We start from the raw sequence: 11493 nt of genomic DNA, 5'->3' as shown, positions 1-11493 counted from the left end.
GCTTCTCTTGAAGCCTTTTGGAGAGCATGGGAGGGTGGCCTCCCGATTAGATACCGACTGACATCCACCATGGCAACGTAGCTCGGGTGTCGATCTACGAGATGCATGTCATAGGCGGGGCTAACCATGTCGCGGGGCCCACCTATAAGGTCGTTGCTTATGATTGGCAGTATGTAATATAGGCAGTATGTACACTAACTATGATTGTAACTCAACACAGCTAATTGCTTCAGACATGGCTTTACTTAGTTTCTTTCATAACCCTAAAGCATATGCAGACATTGTGTTGACTAGAAACAAAACATGGGTGGAAAGAGCCAGTCTGCAAACACATGCATGGAATTTAGTAGAAATGATACAATTTTTCCTAAATCTTGCTTCCATCCCAGCGAGCGCTTCAAACATAGCATAGTGTAGGGCTTGAGCTCCTAGCTCTCCACATTCAGACCCACAGCAGTGTAGCCCAAATGCCCAGCCAGCCGAAAAAGCCCAGCTCCAAAGCCTTCAGCATAGCCATAGCCCAACCAGCTTGGCCCACAGCCCCACAGCCGAGCAGCAAACCCTAATTCTAAATTCGAATTTTCCGCCGAAAAACGCCGCACGTACTGAGATCCAAGGCTGGGCTCCAGCTGCCGACCCCGTAATCTCAACAACCAACGCTGACCTAGAAAATGCAGGCTGCACAGTCGCGATAGTCGCCCTTCAGAAGACGCCGAGTCCGCGGCCAACTCTGTGAACCCAACAGTGCGGCCGCTGTCACCAGCACCTCCAGTCCCATAACCCCGTCAAAGATCCAAAATCCTGCATGAGGGATGCGGATCGTCGTCTCCTGCTCCATGAAGTGGAAGACTCCCCTCTCCTCTGCAAATACCTTCAACCTCCCCCCACCGGAGTTCAGCACCGAGAGCACAGCCTTCCCCGACAACCACCGGCCACATAGCACAGTCTTGGACTACATCACCACCCCCAATCAGGCTCGCCACAGCCTCCGCAAACAATGCAAGAGTAGCCACCGCTCCCTCCTCTGCCATAGCAACACCGGACTCAATCAATTTCTAGGCTAGAGAGAGAAAAAGTCAGACCGTTTCTTCTTATCTTTATGAACTTTTAATAATGTTAAGTACATTCTAATTTGGTATACCTTGTTCAGTGTTTAATGTGAGTCCCGTAAAAATTTAAGGAATTAAGGCGAGATTAATTGAGATCAATTTTACATCTCGATTGTGTCGGAAAGTGAGCGTGGAACCAAGGCCCTGGAGGCCGAGTTAGCCAAAGGTGATCCTAAGTTCTTGAACAATATTGATAAGAGGAATGCTAGCAACCTTCCCCTCCAACCTTTCCCAATCTACCTCCCCACTTATCTTGGGCCATGTGGATTCATTTATGATTACAATTTATGTATTTACTATCTTGAAAAAATAACTAATTTCATTCTATGTTTTGCCCTTATTTGGTGTTAACTCAGTGGTTATAGCACCCACTACCTAAGATTGAGGTCATGGGTTCGAGTCACCATGGGGGTAGGAGTGAAATCCTTTTATTCTCTTTAACATGAGAAAAAAAAAATATTTGACCTTATTAAATGCTCTCTATTAATATGAAAAAAAAAAAACTCTTGACTCTTTTGTTTTTCTAACTTTTTCATTTCTTATATTACCTAAGTTTTTTAACGAAAATTTTTCTTTCATTTATTTGGTCATGTTCCATAATACTGAGTCTTTTTTTGACATCTTTTTTTATTTATATAAAACCCACAAACAAAAATGGTCAAACTCACTGCATGACAGCTACAAACATTTTTTCTTTTTTTCCTTCTCGTTAGAACACATGTTAGATGAGATGATTATATAATTATTTTTCTTTTACATTCTCTTTGATATATGTATATAAGTAAAGCAAACGTTTGGCCATATTTATGGTTTCAATTTTTTTTTTTTTTTTTGGGAAAAATTTGAAGTATGTATGTTCTTAAATATATATATATATATATATGTATGTATTTCTTATGTAATTAAATACGTACGTAAGCCCTCAAAAGTAATATAATTGTGTTAACGTTAGAATCGAAGGCTCTAGTTAGCTTTAGAGAGAGAGAGAGAGGAGAGAGAGAGAGAGAGAGAGGCACACACAAGAAGTATAGTGGTTCATTTCCCACCTTAGCGGGAGACTACGTCCACTTGAATATTGTACTATGTGTGTTTGGGCCTTGCGGCCCAAAGAGAATACAAGAGATGTAATGGGATGTTGAGTAATTGGGAAGGAGTCTCCTTTTATAGGGGAGGGAGGATCCTTCCTTTACATGTTTTCCAATGTGGGATGCTAAAACCACTAGTCTAGTGTAGAAAGGCATATTATGGAGGCAACTTGGCAGGGCCAGGAAGGTGGCTTCCCGGTGAGGTATTGGCCGCTTCCGACTACCGTGGCATAGCTTGGACATCGGGCTACGGGATGAATATCTCGGTTGGGCCCATAACCCATCAAGAGGGTGTTACTTATGCTTGGTGACATATAAATTAGCCTTGCTAGTAGAGGTATCTACAAGTCCCCGAAGTCCCCAAGTAAGTGGAGCTTCTTCGTTGGGGAGTTATAATCATGAAGTCATCAAGCATAAGCAACCGGGCGGCACAAAGCCCTTACAAGTCCTCGAACTCCGTAAACAAGAAGGGACTAGTTAACCTGCATAGCAAAGACAGAAGCGCCCATATGTAGAATGCTTGTTGTGTTGGGCAACGTATGTGAGTTGCATTGATATGCATTGACATATACGAATGTATGAGGTGCATGATACATGTTGATGTATATATGTGAATGGCGCCGAGTACAATCGAGTATGACGTATAAACTCGAGAACGCGTTTAGTTGTGTGAACATATCACGAATAAGCATATGAATTGCATATGATGCGGATGGTGGTCGCAAGAAAACGAACGAGTCGAGTTGACGAGGTTACACTCGGTGTAAGTTGCATAAGTGCCATGAAGGCAATCATTTGTAATTCGTGAACGATGAATACGCGAACGCTTGTGTTTGTTTGGTTTTCGCTCGTATTAATGGAACGCGAAAAGGATTCAATTTGTTGCGAGCGACAATTAAGGGTGGAAGAATTCAATATTCCATTAATGTGTGTGAACATGTAATATATTGGTCTTTGTATATGTGGATCTTATGGCCATATAACATACACAATAGATAGTGGCAAGTGTAATGGGTGTCCAAAGAAAATTGTGGGAGTAGTCCCGGTGACATAGAATGAAGTGTTTGTGAACTTGGGGTTTAAGTAAAGCATGTTAGACATGATCGAGCAAGTTGAGTGTAGTTGAGTGTGTAGGCGCTGTGCGAGCATGCGGGGCATGGCCCAAGCGCAAGTCGTGGCCATACTCGATACCCAAGCGAGTCATTTATCCAAGCATGTTTAATTAAGTCAAAGTGTCACAAGCTTCTAGATGCATGTCACATGAAAGTGAATTTAAGCATGTATGTGTGTAGCATGTACTTGTAGTAAAGTTACTGATAACATGTTGTAGGCATGCTTAAGGGTCATGGAGACATGTATAATCATGGCAAAAGCTCTAATTTTAAGAGCGTAAGAGATAAGATATAGTGACTTATCTTATGCCGATTTGGAGTGAGTTGGGGTTGGCTGAGCATTACAGTCCATTGCTTGTGGCGGATAAAGTATTTCGATAATGTACATCAACTCGTAGTTGAGGTGATGAGCTCGATAGAAATAGTTGAATTTCCTTGAAACAAAATAGGAGATTAGTACACTAGTATTTTGCATATATATATATACACACACACACACACACACTTTGATAAAATGGACAAAGTAATATATCCATCATGCTAAGTGTAGAATATATGCGTATGCATTTCTACCATGTATATGTGTCCTTGGATTTGAACTTGGTCGAGAAACATATAAGATTATTTTGTGACTTGTGGACCTGTGAGAATGTGACCTTCTCATAAGAGGTGTAAAACAAGTGTTACGCTAGCTTGAATTTATGATTGCAGTCAGAAATTTACTAGTTCTTGTGATCATAGCACGATTAGAACATGCATCCACTAGTAATTATCACATGATGTAAAGCATGGCATTATAATCAGTACATCAGCAGGAGATCTAATGCATGAATGCTTATGTTCATCTTGATAGCTCTTATGCACATAAGTAAAGTTTTAAACATGCTGACAAGTAACAAGTTGAGATAGACTTTTTTGCGTAGCACATGCATGCAATTATCTATCAGATGCCTTATGTGTCTAAGAAACATATGTGTCGCAACAAACCATATATATGTGTGTTTACTTGACACTGATGCTTGTTGATTTAGGCATGACAATGCCAATAACATGATAGCCATGTATTTATTGAGGTAAGCGATAGACACGTATCCAATTTGAATATCAACTTGTCAAAGAAACATAGAGTTTTCAGCGATCTTAGCATGCTTAAAATAATGAAAGGCTTGTAGTTTTAAACATGGAACAACCAATGAGGGCATCTAATTGTGCATGAGGAGCATGTGTAAAGTATAAATATATGTGGCATTTGCACGGGTAACCTAAGTGTCAAATATATCATGCTGTTTGATAGATGGCATGAGAGCTATGTATCATGCTATTGTGTACAACAGAGACATATAGATAGATATATAGGTGTGTGGTTGGTGTTACTGATACGTGGCGTTGTATTATGTCATGGCAAACCATGTGTTTCAGCATATATAATAGATCCAAAGCATGATACACTACACCAAAAACATTAACATACAACACTTTTTGCACAACGGAAAAAAAAAAGTGTTGTGTGATGAAGAAAAGTGAATCACACAACATGTTTACAAAACTTCCGTTGTATAAGGTGGTTAAAATTCTGAAGTTTTTATTTAGAATGTCATTGCACAATGGTTACAAGAATAATCTGTTGTGTGAATCATAAAAAAAATAGTGGCAGATTTCCCTCCTAGATCAACTCAAATTTGGCTCCAAATTGGTACTACATAGTACAACAGCATAGTTATATCTGTTGTGTGAGAGTAGCATTCAAAACATGATACAACTGTTTTTTACCTTTTGTTGTGTGATAAAGTGGGAAATATTTGGATGTGCCTTTATTTGGCCCAAAATGGCACTGAAGCCCCCCAAAAACCTCCAAGTTTTGATTGAAATATAGCACCAGATTGATGATCCCACAACCAAATGAGTTGTTTCCGTTGTGTCAATGAGCATTGCCTAGCATGTTACTTTGGTTGCATATTATAGCGGGAACTTTTCCCTCTTTGGAACCTTAGCTGAGGTTTAATTTGTTCACAATCAGACAACAAAACTTCGTCTTTATGTTGTCTGATTCATAAAGCAAAAATTAAAAGCCTGCCTTTGACAACCTAATTAGCTAGCTAGGTTTATTGGATTTGCTGTCTCCCCGTCAACACTTTGTCAAAACAACCATTTCCTCTCGTCGAGCAGCTCTCTTCTCAACTTCATCAAAAACCATCACTCTCTCATCAAAACACCATGGGTCTCTCATGAAAACACCATCTGTCATGAGATTAGGTCTATCTCTCAGAAGCCATGCCAACCCATTCCCTCTCTCATCTCCCCTCACCTGCAAACCAAAAATGAAGAAGCTCGGAGTTTTGATTCTAAGCAAAATCACCGCGAAGGTAATTCCCATCTCAACCAAAACTGTGTGGTTTAAGTTTAATTAACATGTAGAAGCCCTGACCTTGTTGTTCTTGCGCAGCCGACTTGAAGCCACTGAGCATATCTCTCTCTTTCTCTTTTCTCTTCGTCACTCTCTATTAATGGTGCTCTGGCCACGAACCTGTCTGTAGTGAGCAATTTGATGGCGGGTCTCTCATCAAAACACCATCTGTCATCAAAATATATCTCGATTAGGGCTCGACTGTACTCATCCATCACTGCAATCATCGATTAAGATTATACCCATCTGTACAATCGCTTAAGATTTCGATCTATTCATGGGTTCTTCGTACTGGGGAAAAGATAGAAGAAAAATGGTTTTCAATCTAGACATCGAAATACCGGAGTTGAAACTAGGGTTCCATTTGTGGGTTCTTCGATTTGGGGATTTGGGGGTTTCTCGGCGATTCTTGGTGAATTTAATTTTGGTTTGTTTTGGTGAAAAACTGTGTTTTGTTTGGTTTTTAATCTCAATTATAACCACATTTTGTTGGTTATTCATCAGCTTAGTAGCTTCAAAATCTCATCTCGCTTTGCTTATTTGCTTTCATTGATAGAAAGAATCTTACTTTGTTCTATGCCCAGCTAGTTTGCCTTATTTGCAGAGAATCTGCAGCAGACCATCTTCTCCAACCATTCCAAGGCCTTTGCATCACTACTTTCAACAATTGGTAATTGCAATTCAAATCCTCTTAGTATTGTCGTTGCTATTCTCCCCCGTAGTTCCCGCCAGGTCCCGTCGCTCAATCTCTGTATGTATTCCAAATGCCTCCATCTCTTTTCGGAAAGAAATTGCAGGTTATTTAGGCTTTCTCAGTTAAATTTTGTATGATTTTGTGTCTACTTTCTTTAGAAATTGTTCACTTCAATGGTAATATGTTGGTGATCTAGTGATGGCTACTGTTGATTAGGTTGAGTAACGAGATGCAGGTTCAATCGGAAATAGCTACTGTTTATGTTTTGAAGTTCAGCTGTGTTGAATTATTGCTAGGTTTGTACATGCAGGTTCAATCGGAAATAGCTATTGTTTATGTTTTTGAAGTTCAGCTTTGTTGAATTATTGCTAGGTTTGTGCCTGTACATTATTGTAGAAACGGTTGCATGATATTGAATATCCTGCAAGCAAAATCTAACTTCAATATTCTGGGGGATCCTCTTTAAAGAACAATGAATGCGCCCCTCCAACTGATATGACAACATGTGTTTTTTAATTCTATCTCTTTGTAAAAAAAAGTGAATTTATTAAACTGGATAATTAAGTACAAAAGTTGTATAGGATTTCTCGCAAAAAGATTATGGAGGACGATTGTTTTCTGAATGATTGATGCTTGATTACCATGAGTGCTCTGTCTTTCATCTCTCTAATTTCCTCTAAATCTCTCTCTCTCCCTCTACCTTATCTCCTTATCTTTGTTCATTCTCTTCCTGTGCATTGCAATTATTAAACCATCTGATGGTTTTTGGTACTTAGCTGTTGCTTAGGCGATATTATTACGCCCCTGAGTTGTTAATCTTGGGTGTTCACTATTAAAAAAGGCTGGTTTGGAAATTGACTACATGATCTATTAGTTACTTTCAATTCATCTTTATGTCGGCTGTATAAATATGAGTACTTGAGAAATTTTATTTATATGGAATTGAAGTTCACAGGCCAGGAATGAGAATATATAAAGAGAGCTTTCTTGGTCGTGATATCTGAGAACCTTATCTGTGAAATGATGGGATGTTACTCAACTTTGCAGGAAATAGGGTTAGGCTAGCAACTCATGCAAATTTCAAAGATTTTGTCCTTACTGCTGGGTTGGAGTTCTTTCCTTTAGGTGGAGATCCAAAAGTTCTTGCCGAATGTAAGTAAATATTTTTGAACTTTTTTCTTTTTGGATATCCTGCTTACATGATGAGTCTTTTGTTTTTTTTTTTTTTGTTCTGGTAATTTTGGTGATTGATAGGTTCTTATTTTCTTTTTAATGAAGGACAAGGTATTTACTAACTATCTTGTTTGATCTATCAGACTTATTCATAGCGTGTAAAGTATTAACTTTCGCCTTGTTCTGCTTTATTGAGTAATTCTGGATGTATTTTGGTGCCGGAAATAAACTTGGATATGTTAGAATTGAAGATTCATGCTTTTTTGCCTGTATGTTCCTTCAAGAACACACAAATGTGCACCTAACTGTCTCAAAAGGCTTCAATCAATAGAATCAGCGATGGGGGTGTTTATGCTAGAATTGGTTGTGAGATTGAACCAAATATGTATAGGAGAATCTCAGTTTGCACCTTCTGTAAGTTTCTCATTGAAGTTATTTTTTTACTAAGCACCTTCCATACAGCTCACCTCTGAAATGGATATCTACTTCACCGTCCAAATTCCAAGTGCTATCTTGGTAGTCTCTAACATAATTCTGGAAATTGCTGAGGATCACAAGCTTCACACATATGAATCTGTTAATGAAATATCCAATGATGGCTTTCCTGGGATTTTGAATTCTACAGTGAGCCACATGATATGAATTCTTGATAAATAAAACTCAATGTTACAAATCTACTGGGATTTTGGGAATATGCCATTCTTTATTGGATGCTTAAAGTTTTTGTACTTAAAAAATTGCATTGGCTTGATGCTTGTCCTTCTGTATCAATATTGAAAGGTTCTTTGTTTGGCTCCAAACACTTGTTTTTGGTTTGTCCATAAATGTAAGCTTTAATAATAGCTTTATATTATATATTTATAGATATGGTCAAGAATAAAGGTTTCTTGCCATCGGGACCTTCGGAAGTATCTATTCAGCGACAACAAATAAAAGAAAAAATATTTTCTTTACTTCCTGCGTGCAAGGAACCTGATCCTGATTCCAATGTCCGGTTTAAAGCAGGTGCAATAATTGCCAACCCACCAGCATATGGTTAGATTTCGTCATCTTATTTATTTATTTATTTAATTACTTCTTGTGTTTTCAAGAAAACTAAGAGCTAATGGTATTTGTGGTTACTATAACCACTTAAATAATTGACCTTTTCTTCACATATTGATATTTTGCAAGTCAATTTGACATATTGGTTCCGTGGAAATGAACTAAAACTTTCTTTTGTGTGAGATCTGAGTAATATACAGTGGATCAAGAGAAAAAAATGGTAACAAACTGGAATTTAAATCAAAATTTGTACATATATCTATGAACTAAACTCTGCCAGAAATTATAGTGCTTTTATTCTCTTCAAATTATGACCTTTCCTTTGGAACCAAACTCCCTTCTTGGCTAATTAGCTCAATGTCTTGAACTTCTTTAAAAGGCTTCATGCTTAGGGATCATCTACAGTACATTAATGTATCGATACATTAAGTAGACTAAGTTCAATACAGAGGTAGACTAGCTCAGTACATGGGTAGACATGCATGGAGTTAGTCTACCCTTGTACCGAGCTAGTCTACCTCTGTATTGAACCTAGTCTACTTGATGTATCGGTGCATTAATGTATTAAAATATTTTCCTCATGCTTATGTTCTATTGGAAAATAATAATAACCAAAAGATCTTTTATTTTTATTTTTATGTGGTTTGAAATTATTTTGTGGTCTCTTAATCTTTGCAAATCGTGGTCCAGGGCACTCTCATGTTGCTGAGGCACTAAAAATACCGATTCATATATTTTTCACAATGCCATGGACGTAAGTATTTCTAATTAACTATTATCTTGTTATTGCTTTAGACTTTCTGTGTCCATTGTTTGTTTTGGTGCTATGTGTTTCTTAAAGACACATAATGGATACCAGTATAGGGAATGTTCATCACATATATATAGCTTTTCTAAAGTTTGGAAAATTTTATGAATTTTATTCTTTATCCCTTCTCATTTTCAATGGGGACGTTTTCGGATTAAATAGTCAAATAAGTGCCTCATCCTAACAAAGGATAATTTTCCTCATTCTTTCATGACTCTATGTTCGTATGTAGCTTCCTATCTTCATATCAGATTTGTATATTATATTTCTTGATAATATGCTTACTTTTCTTAGGCCTACCAGTGAATTCCCTCATCCTCTATCCCGTGTCAAGCAACATATTGGATATAGAGTGAGTCTCATATCAAACTTAAATATCTTACTGATTTTGATTTGCATTGGTGCTTTTGTTGGCCAGTTCTTTATTTTGCTGTTGAACAATTTTTTCTTTTCTTTCCAGCTATCATATCAAATAGTTTATGCATTAATTTGGCTAGGAATTTGAGACATGATAAATGAGTTTAGGAAGAAAATGCTGAAGCTGAGACATACCACATATTTAAGTGGATACTATAGTACTCCTGCTGACGTTCCCTATGGGTATATATGGAGTCCTCATCTTGTTCCCAAACCTAAAGGTCATATTTAAATCTCTTTCATTCAGATTGAAAACTTTATATATATGAATTGACATGATATTAGGTCATGGGGTTACTGGTACAATAAGTTGACTGATAAATGGTATACAGAGATTAAATTTGAGGTTTTGTTTTCATATAGCATCATAGTTTTCTTCAATGCACTGTGCACTAGGTACTGAGGGACTAACAATTGCTAATATCTATTGAGTTGTCAATCTTCTGTTCTTCATCATTCCATGAGTTAAAGATCAGCCCGACTGTTCATATGTTCTATTTTCCTGTTGGTAACCTAATTTGGCCATTATGAGTAGACTCCATAATCAGTGTCTACTAGGTCTCTCCTCTAGCTAGCTTCTGAATGTAAGAGCTAATGTCATTGTATTGAATATCAAAGAGAGTCATAATTTGATGTCATATTGAGAAAGAGTGCAATAGTGTGTCTTTTGCCATTGCTCAGATTCTTGGTTATACTTTAAATCTGAAGATACATGATTTTCTAATAAACTAATTTCAGTGGGAGAGGAGAGGCAGCAGCCAATACACCCAAGCGGATATTGATCAAGTGCGAAATGAGTGGGGGAAGTTTGTTGTCAACACATATGTGCACGAGTCATGAAGTAGCGCACTTGCTGCTGGTACATTTTAGATAAGGAAAACATTTTTTTTGTGCTTCTCTGTTGGTACATTGTCATGCACCATGTGTGGCATGTTTTGGAACAATATATGTGTAGATCAGCTTTTTGATGTCCCAAGTAGATGGGCATGCACTAGAATGCTCTTCTTGTGTAAAATGTTGGTTTCAATGATTGGGAAATGCACCCTTTTTGCTTTTGAAGTTTAAAGTATTGGTTATATGAATCATTTGATGGTTTGTAATGTTTGTATTTGATAGAGTACTGTTCATGCACAATCTAATTCAGGAATTGGATGTTCAAATGATCACACAATAGATTAGATATAATGATCACTGCCTGTTGTCTGCATGGTCAAAAATGAGACAAAAATACATTGTAATCAATCATATCACACATCGGTTTTTAACGAATCAGTGTCTTTTGATTTACACTCAGACAACAGAATTAATTGAACTCCATTGTCCTACAAGTTAATCACACAACAGAATTAATTGAACTCTGTTGTCTAACAAGTTAATCACTCAACAGAACTAATTGAACTCTGTTGTCCTAAATTTAATCACACAACAAATATAGTCCAATCTCTGAAGTTGGAAGAGCAATCAGACAACAGACAAGATAGCAGACGCTGAGAAATCGGAGAACGTAGACGATGCGGAGCGCTAGAGAGAGCAGACGCCACAGAATCGGAGAACGTCAACGCGGGTTTCGAGGAATTTTCCGATCTCAATCACTGAAGGTTCTTACCTTTCTCACCATGCCGGCGCCGGGCACCAAGATCTCAGTTC

General features: G+C 37.8%; 1 protein-coding gene across 7 annotated transcripts; it reads left to right on the top strand.

Annotated features, from left to right (window-relative positions):
* Positions 1-5857: 5857 nt before the first annotated feature.
* LOC112166743 (sterol 3-beta-glucosyltransferase UGT80A2) lies at positions 5858-10741 on the top strand. 7 transcript variants are annotated; one of them, XM_040507202.1, is made up of 7 exons: positions 5858-6122; positions 6299-6461; positions 7452-7556; positions 8442-8612; positions 9312-9375; positions 9724-9781; positions 10585-10741. In XM_040507202.1, the coding sequence occupies exons 4-7, from the start codon at positions 8444-8446 to the stop codon at positions 10684-10686; spliced, it is 393 nt and encodes a 130-aa protein (XP_040363136.1). In that variant the 5' UTR covers positions 5858-6122; positions 6299-6461; positions 7452-7556; positions 8442-8443; the 3' UTR covers positions 10687-10741. The 7 variants fall into 7 exon arrangements, 5 of the variants coding, with proteins under 5 accessions (XP_040363136.1, XP_040363135.1, XP_040363134.1 ...); XM_040507201.1 differs by having other exon boundaries at positions 6295-6461; XM_040507200.1 differs by lacking the exon at positions 5858-6122 and having other exon boundaries at positions 6129-6461.
* Positions 10742-11493: the final 752 nt, after the last annotated feature.

Source organism: Rosa chinensis, chromosome 5 (assembly GCF_002994745.2).
Source record: "Rosa chinensis cultivar Old Blush chromosome 5, RchiOBHm-V2, whole genome shotgun sequence".
NCBI lineage: Eukaryota > Viridiplantae > Streptophyta > Magnoliopsida > Rosales > Rosaceae > Rosa > Rosa chinensis.
Note: the sequence above shows the minus strand (reverse complement) of the source record. Positions and strands in the feature narration are given on the sequence as shown.

Excerpts from the sequence above, each read along its gene's own strand:
- LOC112166743 (XM_040507202.1), top strand. The coding sequence starts at position 8,444 with ATGGTCAAGAATAAAGGTTTCTTGCCATCGGGACCTTCGGAAGTATCT. Across the intron at positions 8,613-9,311 it reads TGCCAACCCACCAGCATATG|GGCACTCTCATGTTGCTGAG; the intron begins GTTAGATTTCGT and ends ATCGTGGTCCAG. Across the intron at positions 9,782-10,584 it reads AGCAACATATTGGATATAGA|TGGGAGAGGAGAGGCAGCAG; the intron begins GTGAGTCTCATA and ends AACTAATTTCAG.